Source organism: Bombina bombina, chromosome 1 (assembly GCF_027579735.1).
Source record: "Bombina bombina isolate aBomBom1 chromosome 1, aBomBom1.pri, whole genome shotgun sequence".
Classification (NCBI taxonomy): domain Eukaryota; kingdom Metazoa; phylum Chordata; class Amphibia; order Anura; family Bombinatoridae; genus Bombina; species Bombina bombina.
Genome location: NC_069499.1, coordinates 483,506,235 through 483,524,121, shown reverse-complemented (window position 1 = coordinate 483,524,121; position 17,887 = coordinate 483,506,235). Strand labels below are relative to the sequence as shown.

The 17,887-nt window shown below is 37.4% G+C and overlaps 1 protein-coding gene across 2 annotated transcripts in view; it reads right to left on the bottom strand.

The window, feature by feature from the left end:
* ITPRID2 (ITPR interacting domain containing 2) overlaps positions 1–17,887 on the bottom strand; it is a 229,220-nt gene that overhangs the window by 176,500 nt on the left and 34,833 nt on the right. For both annotated transcript variants that reach the window (XM_053698523.1, XM_053698524.1), the window contains 2 exons: positions 7,586–7,641; positions 378–434 (listed from right to left, as the gene is read on the bottom strand). In XM_053698523.1, the coding sequence (XP_053554498.1) occupies positions 378–434; positions 7,586–7,641 (113 nt within the window). The remainder of the gene's footprint in view (positions 1–377; positions 435–7,585; positions 7,642–17,887) is intronic.

Below are 17,887 nucleotides of genomic sequence, written 5' to 3'. Positions count from 1 at the left end.
GAAACAGCAATATGACCTTAACTACTCCGGTTAAAATCATAAGAAAAAACTCTGGTAGATTCTTCTTCAAACTCTGCCAGAGAAGTAATAACACGCTCCGGTGCTATTGTAAAATAACAAACTTTTGATTGAAGTTATAAAAACTAAGTATAATCACCATAGTCCTCTCACACCTCCTATCTAGTCTTTGGGTGCAAGAGAATGACTGGGGGTGACGTAGAGGGGAGGAGCTATATAGCAACTCTGCTGGGTGAATCCTCTTGCACTTCCTGTAGGGGAGCAGATAATATCCCAGAAGTAATGATGACCCGTGGACTGATCACACATAACAGAAGAAAGTCCTGTTTTGTTTATTTAAAAAAAGACACAATACAAACCTTCTGCACCAAGTGACAGGTCATCTTCAAAGCTGCCTCCATTTTTTAAAAGCATTCCTAAAATATAAAGAAATAACATTGTATTTTAGTGACCAATGTGCACCATATAACACTTAATACAGTGGATTTATGCAAACACTTCTCATGCCATACCTGCACACACTTGTTCCTACAGTCATCTGAACCTGCCACACCTGATTTTGCCCTTAGAATACAAAATAAGCTGTGCTAAAATACTTTTCATAAGCAATCTTGAATGTATTTCATATCATATTTGCACATGAAAACCGTTAACATTTAAGCCACAAGTTTTCATGTGACTAATTGTGCATACATACACACACATATATATATATATATATATATATATATATATATATATATATATATATATATATATACACACACATACATACATACATATATATACACATACATATATATACACATACATACATATACACATACATACATATACATATATATATATATTTATATTATTTTTTTTTATTAATTTGAAAAAGACAGGCACAGTAAACCCTATCCAGCACAACACATAAAGTCGCAATAATGTATAAACTCTTTGGAACTGTGAACCACTCAAAGCCACACACACAACAATGTTTTTGCTTTATATTTAGGGAATAAATTATTCTGTTGCATCTTGACAACTGTGTTGTGTGTGTGGCTTTGAGTGGTTCACAGTTCCAAAGAGTTTTTACATTATTGCGACTTTATGTGTTGTGCTGGATAGGGTTTACTGTGCCTGTCTTTTTCAAATTAATTCATTATTATAAACCCCCTTGCACCTGTGGCCTCATCTAATACTAAGAAAGGTGGACTACAGTTCACTAGTCACGGCACTTTCCCAGGCCAGCTGTTTTTTTTCTTTTATACACATACATACATACACACACATATATGAAAAATGTTTGCCATTTGTTTATACTTGGTTTTAAGAAGGTAACTTAAACAACTAGAACTTTTGTTAAAGGGACAGTATACACTCATTTTAATATAACTGCATGTAATAGACACTACTATAAAGAATAAGATGCACAGATACTGATATAACAATCCAGTATAAAACTGTTTAAAAACGTACTTAGAAGCTCTCAGTTTAGCTCTCTTGAAAAGGTAGCTGGAAAGCCCAATGCAAGTGGGAAAACAGAATTTATGTTTACCTGATAAATTACTTTCTCCAACGGTGTGTCCGGTCCACGGCGTCATCCTTACTTGTGGGATATTCTCTTCCCCAACAGGAAATGGCAAAGAGCCCAGCAAAGCTGGTCACATGATCCCTCCTAGGCTCCGCCTTCCCCAGTCATTCGACCGACGTAAAGGAGGAATATTTGCATAGGAGAAATCATATGATACCGTGGTGACTGTAGTTAAAGAAAATAAATCAGACCTGATTAAAAAACCAGGGCGGGCCGTGGACCGGACACACCGTTGGAGAAAGTAATTTATCAGGTAAGCATAAATTCTGTTTTCTCCAACATAGGTGTGTCCGGTCCACGGCGTCATCCTTACTTGTGGGAACCAATACCAAAGCTTTAGGACACGGATGATGGGAGGGAGCAAATCAGGTCACCTAGATGGAAGGCACCACGGCTTGCAAAACCTTTCTCCCAAAAATAGCCTCAGAAGAAGCAAAAGTATCAAATTTGTAAAATTTGGTAAAAGTGTGCAGTGAAGACCAAGTCGCTGCCTTACATATCTGATCAACAGAAGCCTCGTTCTTAAAGGCCCATGTGGAAGCCACGGCCCTAGTGGAATGAGCTGTGATTCTTTCAGGAGGCTGCCGTCCGGCAGTCTCATAAGCCAATCTGATGATGCTTTTAAGCCAAAAAGATAGAGAGGTAGAAGTTGCTTTTTGACCTCTCCTTTTACCAGAATAAACAACAAACAAGGAAGATGTTTGTCTGAAATCCTTTGTAGCATCTAAATAGAATTTTAGAGCACGGACAACGTCCAAATTGTGTAACAAACGTTCCTTCTATGAAACTGGATTCGGACACAAAGAAGGTACAACTATCTCCTGGTTAATATTTTTGTTGGAAACAACCTTCGGAAGAAAACCAGGCTCAGTACGTAAAAACCACCTTATCTGCATGGACCAGATAGGGCGGAGAACACTGCAGAGCAGATAACTCAGAAACTCTTCTAGCGGAAGAAATTGCAACCTAAAACAAAACTTTCCAAGATAATAACTTAATATCTATGGAATGTAAGGGTTCAAACGGAACCCCTTGAAGAACTGAAAGAACTAGATTAAGACTCCAGGGAAGAGTCAAAGGTCTGTAAACAGGCTTGATTCTAACCAGAGCCTGAACAAACGCTTAAACGTCTGGCACAGCTGCCAGCCTTTTGTGAAGTAAAACAGATAAAGTAGAGATCTGTCCCTTCAGAGAACTCGCAGAAAATCCTTTCTCCAAACCTTCTTGTAGAAAGGAAAGAATCTTAGGAATTTTTATCTTGTTCCATGGGAATCCTTTAGATTCACACCAACAGATATATTTTTTCCATATATTATGGTAAATTTTTCTAGTTACAGGCTTTCTAGCCTGAATAAGAGTATCTATTACAGAATCTGAAAACCCACGCTTTGATAAAATCAAGCGTTCAAACTCCAAGCAGTCAGTTGGAGGAAAACCAGATTCGGATGTTCGAATGGACCCTGAATAAGAAGGTCCTGTCTCAAAGGTAGCTTCCATGGTGGAGCCGATGACACATTCACCAGGTCTGCATACCAAGTCCTGCGTGGCCACACAGGAACTATCAAGGTCACCGAAGCCCTCTCCAGATTGATCCTGGCTACCAGCCTGGGAATGAGAGGAAACGGTGGGAATACATAAGCTAGGTTGAAGATCCAAGGTGCTACTATTGTATCCAATAGAGTCGCCTTGGGATCCCTGGATTTGGACCCGTAACAAGGGACCATGAAGTTCTGACAAGAGGCCATCAGAACCAAGTCTGGAATGCCCCATAATTGAGTTATTTGGGCAAAGATTTCCAGATGGAGTTCCCACTCCCCCGGATGCTCCTCCATCGCCAGGGAACTCCTTGTTACCCCCTAATGGTTGATATATGTAACAGTCGTCATGATGACTGATTGAAACCTTATGAATTTGGCCTTTGCTAGTCGAGGCCAAGCCTTGAGAGCATTGAATATCGCTCTCAGTTCCATTATGTTTATCGGGAGAAGAGAGTCTTCCCGAAACCATAGACCCTGAGTTTTCAGGGGTTCCCAGACCGCGCCCCAGCCCACCAGACTGGCGTCGGTCGTGACAATGACCTATTCTGGTCTGCGGAAGCTCATTCCCTGTGACAGGTTGTCCAGGGTCAGCCACCAACGGAGTGAATCTCTGGTTATTTGATCTACTTGTATCGTCGGAGACAAGTCTGTATAATCCCCATTCCACTGTCTGAGCATGCCCAGGTGCAATGGTCTTAGATGAATTCGTGCAAAAGGAACTATGTCCATTGCCGCAACCATCAACCCTATTACTTCCATGGACTGCGCTATGGAAGGAAGAAGAACAGAATGAAGTACCTGACAAGAGCTTAGAAGTTTTGATTTTCTGGCCTCTGTCAGAAAAACCTTCATTTCTAAGGAAACTATTATTGTTCCCAAGAAGGGAACTCTTGTTGACGGGGACAGAGAACTTTTTTCTATGTTCACTTTCCATCTGTGAGATCTGAGAAAGGCTAGGACAATGTCCGTATGAGCCCTTGCTTTTGACAGAGACGACACTTGAATCAGGATGTCGTCCAAGTAAGGTACTACTGCAATGCCCCTTGGTCTTAGCACCGCTAGAAGGGACCCTAATACCCTTGTGAAAATCCTTGGAGCAGTGGCTAATCCGAATGGAAGTGCCACAGGTAATGCTTGTCCAGAAAGGCGAACCTTAGGAACCGAAAAAGCTCCTTGTGGATAGGAATACGTAGGTACGCATCCTTTAAGTCCACCGTGGTCATGAATTGACCTTCCTGGATGGTAGGAAGGATCGTTCGAATGGTTTCCATTTTGAATGATGAAACCCTTAGAAACTTGTTTAGAATCTTGAGATCTAAAATAGGTCTGAATGTTCCCTCTTTTTTGGGAATTATGAACAGGTTGGAGTAAAAACCCATCCCTTGTTCTCCTAATGGAACAGGATGAATCGCTCCCATGCTTAACAGGTCTTCTACACAGTGTAAGAATGCCTGTTCGAAGATAATTGAGACCCGTGGAACCTTCCCCTTGGGGGTAGTTCCCTGAATTCCAGGAGATAACCTTGAGAAACTATTTCTAGCGCCCAAGGATCCTGAACATCTCTTGCCCCAGCCTGAGCAAAGAGAGAAAGTCTGCCCCCCACCAGATCCTTCCCAGATCGGGGGCCAACACTTCATGCTGTTTTGGTAGCAGTGGCAGGTGACTTGACCTGCTTACCCTTGTTCCAGCCTTGCATCGGCCTCCAGGCTGGCTTGGTTTGAGAAGTATTACCCTCTTGCTTAGAGGGTGTAGAATTTGAGGCTGGTCCGTTTCTGCGAAAGGGACGAAAATTTGGCTTCTTTTTAGCCTTAAAAGACCTATCCAGAGGAAGGGCGTGGCCCTTTCCCCCAGTGATGTCTGAAATAATCTCTTTCAAGTCAGGGCCAAACAGTGTTTTACCCTTGAAAGGGATGTTAAGCAAAAGCGCTCTGCGCGCCACGATAGCAACCCTGAATTATTCGCCGCTAATCTAGCTAATTGCAAAGCGGCATCTAAAATAAAAAAGAGTTAGCCAATTTAAGAGCTTGAACTCTGTCCAAAACCTCCTCGTACGAAGATTCTTTATTGAGCGACTTTTCTAGTTCTTCGAACCAGAAACACGCAGCTGTAGTGACAGGAACAATGCATGAAATTGGTTGTAGAAGGTAACCTTGCTGTACAAAAATCTTTTTAAGCAAACCCTCTAATTTCTTATCCATAGGATCTTTAAAAGCACAACTATCTTCGATAGGAATAGTAGTGCGTTTGTTTAGAGTAGAAACCGCCCCCTCGACCTTGGGGACTGTCTGCCATAAGTCCTTTCTGGGGTCGACTATAGGAACTAATTTCTTAAATATAGGGGGAGGACAAAAGGTATGCCGGGCCTTTCCCACTCCTTATTTACTATGTCCGCCACCCGCTTGGGTATAGGAAAAACATCGGGGGGCACCGGAACCTCTAGGAACTTGTCCATCTTACCTAATTTCTCTGGAATGACCAAATTGTCACAATCATCCAGAGTAGATAATACCTCCTTAAGTAGTGCGTGGAGATGTTGAAATTTAAATTTAAAAGTTACAATATCAGGTTCTGCTTGTTGAGAAATTTTCCCTGAATCTGAAATTTCTCCCTCAGACAAAACCTCCCTCCTGGCCCCTTCAGATAGGTGTGAGGGTATGTCAGAACAGATATCATCAGCGTCCTCTTGCTCTTCAGTGTTTAAAACAGAGCAATCACGCTTTCTCTGATAAGTAGGCATTTTGGAAAAAAATGCATGCAATAGAATTATCCATTACAGCCATTAATTGTTGTATGGTAATAAGTATTGGCGCACTAGATGTACTAGGGGCCTCTTGTGTGGGCAAAACTGGTGTAGACACAGAAGGGGATGATGCAGTACCATGCTTACTCCCCTCATTAGAGGAATCATCTTGGGCAATATCATATCTATGTCATTATTATCCCTACTTTGTTTGGACATTATGACACAAATATATCACATATATTTAAATGGGGAGACACATTGGCTTTCATACATATAGAACATCGTTATCTGATGGTTCAGACATGTTAAACAGGCTTAAACTTGTCAACAAAGCACAAAAAACATTTTACTGTCCCTTTAAATTTCAAACTGAACACACTTTATTACTGAATATGTGAAAAAGTATGAAGGAATTGTTCAAATTTCACCAAAATTTCACCACAGTAACTTAAAGCCTTAAAAGTATTGCACACCAAATTTGAAAGCTTTAACCCTTAAAATAACGGAACCGGAGCCGTTTTTACATTTAACCCCTATACAGTCCCAGGTATCTGCTTTGCTGAGACCCAACCAAGCCCAGAGGGGAATACGATACCAAATGATGCCTTCTATAAGCTTTTTCAGTGGTTCTTAGCTCCTCACACATGCATCTGCATGCCATGCTTTCCAAAAACAACTGCGCATTAGAGGCGCGAAAATGAGGCTCTGTCTATGACTAGAAAAGGCCCCCAGTGAAAAAGGTGTCCAATACAGTGCCTGCCGTTTTTATTAAAACAATCCCCAAGATTTAACAACTATTAAAAGTAATAATCTGCCAAATATACTTAGTAAAGTAATCGTTTTAGCCCAGAAAAATGTCTACCAGTTTTTTAAGCCCTAATGAAGCCCTTTATTCTTTTACTTAAACTAAGAAAATGGCTTACCGGTTCCCATAGGGAAAATGACAGCTTCCAGCATTACCGAGTCTTGTTAGAAATGTGTCATACCTCAAGCAGCAAAAGTCTGCTCACTGTTTCCCCCAACTGAAGTTAATTCCTCTCAACAGTCCTGTGTGGAAACAGCCATCGATTTTAGTAACGGTTGCTAAAATCATTTTCCTCTTACAAACAGAAATCTTCATCTCTTTCCTGTTTCAGAGTAAATAGTACATACCAGCACTATTTTAAAATAACAAACTCTTGATTGAAGAATAAAAACTACATTTAAACACCAAAAAACTCTAAGCCATCTCCGTGGAGATGTTGCCTGTACAACGGCAAAGAGAATGACTGGGGAAGGCGGAGCCTAGGAGGGATCATGTGACCAGCTTTGCTGGGCTCTTTGCCATTTCCTGTTGGGGAAGAGAATATCCCACAAGTAAGGATGACGCCGTGGACCGGACACACCTATGTTGGAGAAATAAGACACTCCCCCTCCCCCTTCTTTTGCATATGAAAAGACCTTTTATCTGATGGTATTCTCCTAAAACTTTGGGGCTTGGTTAGGAGACAGAAAATCAGAGCAATGTTATTTAAAAATAAGCAAAACTATACATTTAAAAAAAAAGGAATGGGCTATATAAATAGATCATCTACAAAACATTTTTGCAAAGAAAAAAAAATGAGCGTATAATGTCCCTTTAAGGTATCCTTTTTTTAATCCCATTAAAATATCTTAATTCTAGTAAACATAAGAGGTTTCATTCACTGCCATAGGGCAACATTGTACCTCTCAGGAAGCCAGCAGGATTGCTCTGTTCATCCAAAGAAGCTCCCAGCGGTGTTCTGAAAAATAAAAAAATATCACAAGATGGGTTAAGCTTAAAATTGCCTAGAAAAATTTAACACTCGATTTTCAAAATTCTTAAAACTACACGACACACTAGCCACACATTAACTTGCTTTGCTAAGAGTGTAAATCCACAGGTCCATTTATTTTCAAACAGGGTGAATTTAAATTACACACATACATAAAAATTCTCTTTTTGTTATTTAAAATTGGATTTTTTTTTTATATAATTTGTTTTGAGGTAAAATCTATCTAAAAGATGTATTTCTAGGTGTAGTACAAAAGTTATTCACCATGAAATAAGGATTCGTTTTTTATTATGTAGCACGAGGTTGTATATTCGTGGCTGCAATGTTTTTTGGTAAATGAGATCCATTAATTGCTCAAAGATGCTTGCTTATGCAGTTTTCAGAACTGTAAATATGTGTCTTTACAGCTAAAAATGTTATCAAATAAACATATAGGAGTTGAGAAAAATACCTGAAATCCCTAGGTTTCTTTGCAAACCTTTGTACACAAAATTAACCCCTTAACTCTAAAACAGGACACTTTAAACTTTTCATGATTAGGAGATTGCAATTTAAAAACAAAACAAACTTTTTCTAAGCACACACTGAGACACCAGCTATTGCTGAGCATGTGCAAGAGTGTACAGTATATACACATATGCATTTTGTAATTGGCTAATGGCTGTCACATGATAAAGTGAGAGAAAATGGCATTTGGAATTTTCCAGGGGAGAAAACAAAAAAAATAATCTATAAATACTACTCAAAGTGCATGCTATTGCACTGGCTTTTTATGATTAACGTGTTGATTATGCAATTCTGTTCCTTTATGTGCAAAGTTTCAAGAACTTTAATAAATAGAGGATTGTTTGTAGTAGAACAAATCTACACAAATTTAAGCGTAAGAAGGATTTCATTTGAGTCTTAAATCGTGATTTTTAATAGATTTGATTTAAATCAAATCCACCCTCTTCTCAAATATAAACAGATGCTATATTGTACTGCTGATCATAGGTTGTTTTACAATCGGATTTGCACCATATTTACATGACCTGGTTATATGCCAATAGATAACCGAGTCAGGCATATTTCCAAAATTTTGCTACATACCTGTTCACACCTGAACAGATTACAAACTGAAATTTTTTTATAAAACGTGCAATCTAAATGCATATAATAAAATAGAGAAAAAACAAATTGAGGCAGAAACCCTTTGTAATTTCCCTTGTTGCATACAAAATGCGGAAATGGACTGCACTCTCAAACCAGACCAGATACACATTCCATGACCCTGCAAAACGCAAAGGGCCAGATTACGAGTGGGGCGCCAACAGTTACATACAAGCAAAAAGGGGTTTATTGCCCCTATTACAAGCCGATAGTAAACGCAATCGCTTGTGCGCAATTGCAGATAACACGTGTCGTATAGCGCATCCTCAGAGCTCTGGTTAACCGTTTTGCAAAAATGAGAAAAAAAAAGTGTCACAAAACACTTAAAAAAAATGCATTACAAAGTACAGTTTCACTCATAACACTATTTGATAAAGATTTAAAAAAAATGCACAAAAAAGTTATAAGGGCTCAAATAAATGAGGTCTCAGATATTAGAGAAAAAAGGGCTTTAACAGAGATAGATACATATCTAAAGATGTATATGTAGGTGTATATATGTATATATATATATATATATATATATGTGTATGTATGTATGTATGTATGTATGTATGTATGTATGTGTATATATATATATATATATATATATATATATATATATATATATATATATATATATATATATGTATGTATGTATGTATGTATGTATGTATGTATGTATGTATGTATGTATGTATGTATGTATGTATGTATGTATGTAGTGTCCTACTTCTGCTTCTTCTTTCATATCAGATCATATGATATGTTTAAAATGAGTTCTGGTTATAAAACGTTTTAAACTTAGTGGCTCTCTTATGCTGTCTCTGGTAAATTTCAGGTCACAATTTTACAGTTATTAGCCCACCATCAAATTATACAAATCTAGAAGCCACTGAATGTTAGAAATGATTTAACCCAAGTTCAATAACCCACGTCCAATAATAATTAAATTAAAATCCATTCAGAACACTCATTAACTTTCCAACACTTTCCTTATCCCCTTAAGGACACAGCTTCAGTTTGCTCAATTGTTCCATGACGAATAATTGGTCATTAAGGGGTTAACATGTTTAGTCAAAATGTTGCTTTATCAAATGGTGAGGAGTCACGACCTTAGCAGGTCTTAATTTCCTTAACTCCAAGTGACCCAATCACTGGTGACGTCATCATAGGTTCAATCCATCTTGCATTGCAGCCATCCAGCCTCCTGGTTGGTGGCTTTTCATGGAACAGTCCTAATAATCTGAATTACTAACAGATTGTTAAAAAACTGTTTTGGGATAATAGTTTTGAGCAGAGGAATAAATATCCCTCTCTTTTAATAAGGAAAACAAAAACGGCCATTTATTAAATGAACAAGATGGGGACATTGTTTGTAAAACTTATTGAGTGCATACGATAACAGTATATTGTATTTATGACATTCAAGATTTATCCTACATCTACAGACATTATATATTCCTCATTCTCTCATGAGGTAATAAAGTGTCCAATTCTCTTGATTTGACTTTATTAATATCTCAATGTAATATTTCAATCTTGTGCATGGAGTGCAAATAAGATAAAACAGTAAATCGTAAAATAAATTAATTGTGAAGAATGAAAAAAATAACGTTAAATAATCCGCTTCAATACCATAATTACATTGTGTGTGTGTATATATAATATGCTACAATAAGTGTACTGCTAATTATAAAGCAGGCTCATTAATATATTTTTGATAAATGTAGTGCTAACTAGATAGAAAAAAAAAAGAACAAAAAGTTAAAAATCATGTCAGAAAAACAAAGAAAATAATGAGATGTCCCCAATTTTGACACCTCAAAGAAAAGATTAATAAGTGTGAATAGACATGGAGACTTAAAGGGAATATCCCATATCTATACCACCTTGAGATGCTTCTATATGGTATTTAGCTCTGAAGATTAAGCAATTTCTTATTCTGAGAACTTGGAATGCACCATGCTGACTTCAAAGCTAAATCTGTCCTCAACTGCGAAACAATGCATTTTTTATTAAAAAGGGTCAGTCTAGTCAAAATTAAACTCATGATTTAGACAGGGCATGTAATTTTAAAAATTTACTTTTATCATCAAATTTGATTTGTTCTCTTGGTATTCTTAGTTGAAAGCTAAACCTAGGTAGGCTAATACTAATCCTAATTTCTAAGCCCTCGTTGGCCACCTCTTATCTGAATGCATTTGAGTTTTTCACAGCTAGAGGTGTTCGTTCATGTGTGCCATAAAGATAACATTGTGCTCACGCCCATGTAGTTACTTATGAGAGCGGTCACTGATTGGCTAAAATGCAAGTCTGTGAAAAGAAAAGAAATAAGGGGGCAGTCTGCAGAGGCTTAGATACAAGGTAATAAGAGGTAAAAAAAAAAAAAAAGTGTATTAATATAGCAAAATTATGCAAAACTGGGGAATGGGTAATAAAGGGATTATCTATCTTTTTAAACAATACAAAACCTGTACTAGACTGTCCCTTTAACTTTATGACAATGGCTAGCCTTCTTTTCTGAAGACTAAAGCCCAGATTCACTCCTTCAAATAAGGTAAAATGGTGGGAGGTAAAATAGTGGGAGGAGGTTGGCTATTAAAATAATTGTGATAAAAAGGATGTTAATTTAAAAAAAAAAAAAATTAAGATTTGGCTGGTGTTATTCTATAACACAACTGAAATGTCTTTCTAAATATATATATATATATATATATATATATATATATATATATATATATATATATATATATATATATATATATATATATATATATATATATATATATATATATATATATACACATATACACACACACACACACACACACATATTATATATATATATATATTAACTAAATCTCAAGCTGTGAAAGACTGTCATCCTTGTGGTCATTGTGTGTTGCAAATTTATTGTAAAATCATCTAATTTTTGTACAGAGTATTCAGACAAAAATTTACCATATCAATGAAAGGATTGTTTGTAATACCAAGAATGTGATCTATATGTTAAATTGTTTGTGTCCAAAATTTTACATTGGTAAAACACGAGAATGGAAAGACAGAGTTAGGGGGCATAGTGAAAGCATCAAGGACAATGATCAGGATAGTCCTGTTGCTAGACATTTCCAAATGCTCCATAACTCAGACTTTACACTATTGAAAGTACTAGGAATAGAACATGTTAGGCCTAAAAGGAGGGGGGGCGCAATATTGATCAAATATTACTCCAGCATGAGTCACGTTGGATGTATAGACTCAATACATTGTCCCCTTTTGGCCTTAATGAAACAAATTGAATATGCCTGCTTTTTGTGAATCTTTAATTATAATATCTATATAATGTTAAAGGGACAGTAAACCTTAAAAATAATGTTATATAATTCTGCACATAGTGCAGAATTATATAACATTATTTAGGTGCTATAGCCATAAACTCATTTTTTACCGTTTAATTTGCTAAAATACGGCGCTTTTACAGACCCGCTCTCTGCTGAGCGGGTCTGTTATTTTTAGTCAGCGCATCGGACCAGCTGTATAGTCACATCCCGGCCCGACTGCGCCATAGCAGTAAGTGCAGCTCGCTCCTGTCACATATTAGTATGTAGGGGTTATATGTATGAATTATTTGTATATGGAGGTCTTTCATCTGACGTATGTTATCTGGTACATAAATATTTATATTGCAAAGGCAGACCCGGAGTCTTTACCACCTCTTTAATAAACGTTTGGCTTAAGTGACAACCAGTGCACCCTTGTCCTTCTTTGGTTCTTATAGTAATATATGGACTCTATCTTTTTTAGTGGCGATTTTTTTAAAAGGCTGTAAAGTAAGAATAATTTAGATATAGAAAATGCTTATTTTTTTATCTATTAATAAAATGCAAAGTAAGTGAACAGAAGAAAATATATGCTTAAATTGTTAAATTCCTTTCTTGGTGGTAAGAATCCACAAAAACCTTACTCATGGGAATTTACTTCCTGGCCACCAGGAGGAGGCAAAGACACCCCACAACAAAGCTTAAGTACCCCTCCTACTTCCTGCTTTCTCCCTCAGTAGTACTCATAGTCAAGGAAAGGAGGATAGAAGGGTAAAGAGGTTCAAACTAGAACTGCCGCCAACCAAGTAAAAATGGGCGGGTTTGTGGACTCTTACCACCAAGAAAGGAATTAAATTATGTTTTCTTTCTAGGTGGTAAGAGTTCACATAATACTTACTTGTGGGAATCAATACACAAGCTAAGAAGTTCACAAAATGAAAACGGGTGGAAAAAAACAAGAAAAAGCAGGCATCTAAACTATAATGCATTAAAACCTTACTTTCCAAAAACTGTCTCTATTGAGGCAAAACCCGATTAATTGAAAAACATAATTTATGTAAGAACTTACCTGATAAATTCATTTCTTTCATATTGGCAAGAGTCCATGAGCTAGTGACATATGGGATATACAATCCTACCAGGAGGGGCAAAGTTTCCCAAACCTCAAAATGCCTATAAATACACCCCTCACCACACCCACAATTCAGTTTAACGAATAGCCAAGTAGTGGGGTTATAAAGAAAGGAGTAAAAAGAATCAACAAAGGAATCTGGAAATAATTGTGCTTTATACAAAAAAATCATAACCACCATAAGAAAAGGGTGGGCCTCATGGACTCTTGCCAATATGAAAGAAATTAAATTTATCAGGTAAGTTCTTACATAAATTATGTTTCTTTCATGTAACTGGCAAGAGTCCATGAGCTAGTGACATATGGGATATTAAATACCCAAGATGTGGAACTCCACGCAAGAGTTACTAGAGAGGGAGGGATAAAAATAAACAACAACCATATGCTGAAACATTAATCCACAACCCAAAATAGAAGTTATTCTCATGATGAAAAGAAAAAAAACTTAAAACATCAGCAGAAGAATCAAACTGAAACAGCTGCCTGAAGAACTTTTCTACCAAAAACTGCTTCTGAAGAAGCAAATACATCAAAATGGTAGAATTTAGTAAATGTATGCAAAGAGGACCAAGTTGCCGCTTTGCCAATCTGATCAACTGAAGCTTCATTCTTAAAAGCCAACAAAGTGGAGACTGATCTAGTAGAATGAGCTGTAATTCTCCGAGGTGGGGCCTGACCTGACTCTAAATAAGCTTGATGAATCAAAAGCTTTAACCAAGAAGCCAATGAAATAGCAGAAGCCTTCTGACCTTTCCTAGAACCAGAGAATATAACAAATAGACTAGAAGTCTTTCTGAAATCTTTAGTAGCTTCAAAATAATATTTCAAAGCTTTCACCACATCCAAAGAATGTAAGGATTTTTCCAAATAATTCTTAGGATTAGGACACAAGGAAGGGACAACAATTTCTCTACTAATGCTGTTAGGATTCACAAACTTAGGTAAGAACTTAAATGAAATCCGCAAAACCGCCTTACCCTGATGAAAAATCAGAAAAGGAGATTCCCAAGAAAGAGCAGAAAGCTCAGAAACTCTTCTAGCAGAAGAGATGGCCAAAAGGAACAACATTTTCCAAGAAAGTAGTTTAATGTCCAAATAATGCATAGGTTTAAATGGAGGAGCCTGTAACGCCCTCAAAACCAAATTAAGACTCCAAGGAGGAGAAATTGATTTAATGACAGGCTTAATACTAACTAAAGCCTGAACCAAAAACCGTGAATATCAAGAAGAGTAGCAATCTTTCTGTGAAATAAAACAGAAAGAGCAGATATTTGTCCCTTCAAAGTACTTGCAGACAAACCTTTATCCAAACCATCCTGAAGAAACTGTAAAATTCTAGGAATTCTAAAAGAATGCAAAGAGAATTTATGAGAATTACACCATGAAATGTAAGTCTTCTAAACTCGATAATAAATCTTCCTAGAGACAGATTTACGAGCTTGTAACATAGTATTAATTACGGAGTCAGAGAAATCTCTATGACTTAGCACTAAGTGTTCAATTCCCATACCTTAAAATTTAAGGATTTGAGATCCTGATGGAAAAACGGACCTCGAGACAGTAGGTCTGGCCTTAACGGAAGTGGCCAAGTTTGGCAACTGGACATCCGCATACAAAAACCTGTGGGGCTATGCTGGATCCACCAGCAACACAAATGATTGTTCCATGATGATCTTGGAGATCACTCTTGGAAGAAGAACTAGAGGCAGGAATATATAAGCAGGTTGATAACACCAAGGAAGTGTCAGTGCCTCTACTGCTTCCGCCTGAAAATCCCTGGACAGGTATCTAGGAAGTTTCTCGTTTAGATGAGAAGCCATCAGATCTATTTCTGGAAGCCCCCACATCTGAACAATCTGAGAAAATACATCCGGATGGAGAGACCACTCCCCTGGATGTAAAGTCTGACAGCTGAGATAAACTGCCTCCCAATTGTCTACACCTGGGATATGAACCGCAGAAATTAGACAGAAGTTGGATTCCGTCCAAACAAGTATCCAAGATACTTCTTTCATAACTTGGGGACTGTGAGTCCCACCCTGATGATTGACATATGCCATCGTTGTGATATTGTCTGAAAACAAAATGAACGGTTCTCTCCTCAACAGAGGCCAAAACTGAAGAGCTCTGAGAATTGCACAGAGTTCTAAAATATTGATTGGTAATCTCGCCTCTTGAGATTCCCAAACCCCTTGTGCTGTTAGAGATCCCCATACAGCTCCCCAACCTGAAAGACTTGCATCTGTTGTGATCACAGTCCAGGTTGGCCGAACAAAAGAGGCCCCTTGAACTAAACGCTGGTGATTTAACCACCACATCAGAGTGTTGAACATTGGGATTTAAGGATATTAATTGTGATATACTTGTATAATCCCGGCACCATTGATTCAGCATGCAAAGCTGGAGAGGTCTCATGTGAAAACGAGCAAAAGGAATCGCGTCTGATGCTGCAGTCATGAAGCCTAAAACTTCCATGCACATAGCCACTGAAGGGAATGACTGAGACTGAAGGTGCCGACATGCTGCAACCAATTTCAAACGTCTCTTGTCTGTTAGAGAAAGAGTCATGAACACTGAATATATCTGGAAACCTAAAAAGGTGACCCTTGTCTGAGGAATCAAGAAACTTTTTGGTAAATTGATCCTACAACCATGTTTTTGAAGAAACAACAACAACTAGTTGATTTGTGTGAGATTCTGCAGAACGTAAAGACTGAGCTAGTACCAAGATATCATCCAAATAAGGAAACACCGCAATACCCTGTTCTGATTACAGAGAGTAAGGCACCTAGAACCTTTGAAAAGATTCTTGGAGCTGTTGCTAGGCCAAATGGAAGAGCAACAAATTGGTAATGCTTGTCTAGAAAATAGAATCTCAGGAACTGATAATGTTCTAGATGAATCGGAATATGAAGGTAAGCATCCTGCAAGTCTATTGTAGACATATAATGTCCTTGCTGAACAAAAGGCAGAATAGTCCTTTATAGTCACCATCTTGAAAGTTGGTACTCTTACATAACGATTCAAAATTTTCAGATCCAGGACTGGTCTGAATGAATTTTCCTTCTTTGGGACAATGAATAGATTTGTATAAAACCCCAGACCTTGTTCCTGAAAAGGAGCCGGCATGATTACCCCTGAAACCTCCAGGTCTGAAACACACTTCAGAAAAGCCTGAGCTTTTACTGGATTTACTGGGATGCGCAAGAGAAAAAATCTTCTCACAGGAGGTCTTACTCTGAATCCAATTCGGTACCCCTGAAAGACAGACAATGCTCTGAATCCATTGATTTTGGACAGAATTTACCCAAACATCCTTGAAAAACCTTAATCTGCCCCCTACCAGCTGAGCTGGAATGAGGGCCACACCTTCATGCAGACTTAGGGGCTGACTTTGGTTTCTTAAAAGTCTTGGATTTATTCCAATATGAGGAAGGCTTCCAATTGGAAACAGTTTCCTTGGGGGAAGGATTAGGTTTTTGTTCCTTATTTTGACGAAAGGAACGAAAACGATTAGAAGCCTTAGATTTACCCTTAGGTTTTTTTATCCTGAGGCAAAAAAAACTCCCTTCCCTCCAGTAACAGTTGAAATAATAGAATCCAACTGAGAACCAAATAAATTATTACCTTGGAAAGGAAGAGATAGCAATCTAGACTTAGATGTCATATCAGCATTCCAAGATTTAAGTTTCAAAGCTCTTCTAGCTAAAATAGCTAAAGACATGGATCTAACATCAATTTTGATAATATCAAAAATTGCATCACAAATAAAATGATTAGCATGTTGTAGTAAACGAACAATGCTATACAAGTCAGAATTCAATTCTTGTTACGCTAAATTCTCCAACCAAAAAGTCAAAGCAGCTGCAACATCAGCCAAAGAAATTGCAGGCCTAAGAAGATGACCTGAATATAAATAGGCCTTCCTTAGATAAGATTCAATCTTCCTATCTAAAGGATCTTTAAAGGAAGTACTATCTTCCATAGGAATAGTGGTTCGTTTAGCAAGAGTAGAAATAGCCCCATCAACTTTGGGGATCTTTTCCCAAAACTCTATTGAAATTGCTGGTAAAGGATACAATTTTTTAAACCTTGCAGAAGAATTAAAAGGAGTACCCGGTTTATTCCATTCCTTAGAAATCATATCAGAAATAGCATCAGGAATAGGAAACACCTCTGGAGTAACCATAAGAGGTTTAAAAACAGAATTTAAACGTTTACTGGTTTTAATATCAAGAGGACTAGCTTCCTCAATATCCAAAGTAATTAACACTTCTTTTAACAAAGAACACATATTCCATTTTAAATAAATAAGTAGATTTGTCAGTGTCAATATCGGAGGAAGGATCTTCTGAATCAGATCCTCATCAGAGGTGGATAATTCATTATGTTGTTGGTCATTTGAAATTTCATCAACTTTATGAGAAATTTTAAAAGACCTCTTACGCTTATTAGAAGACAGAAATGCAGACAAAGCCTACTGAATAGAATCAGTAACAAATTCTTTAAAATTCATAGGTAAATCATGTACATTAGAAGTTGAAGGAACTGCAACCGACAATGTACTATTACTGATGGACACACTATCTGCATGTAAAAGTTTATCATGGCAACTAATACATTAGGAGAT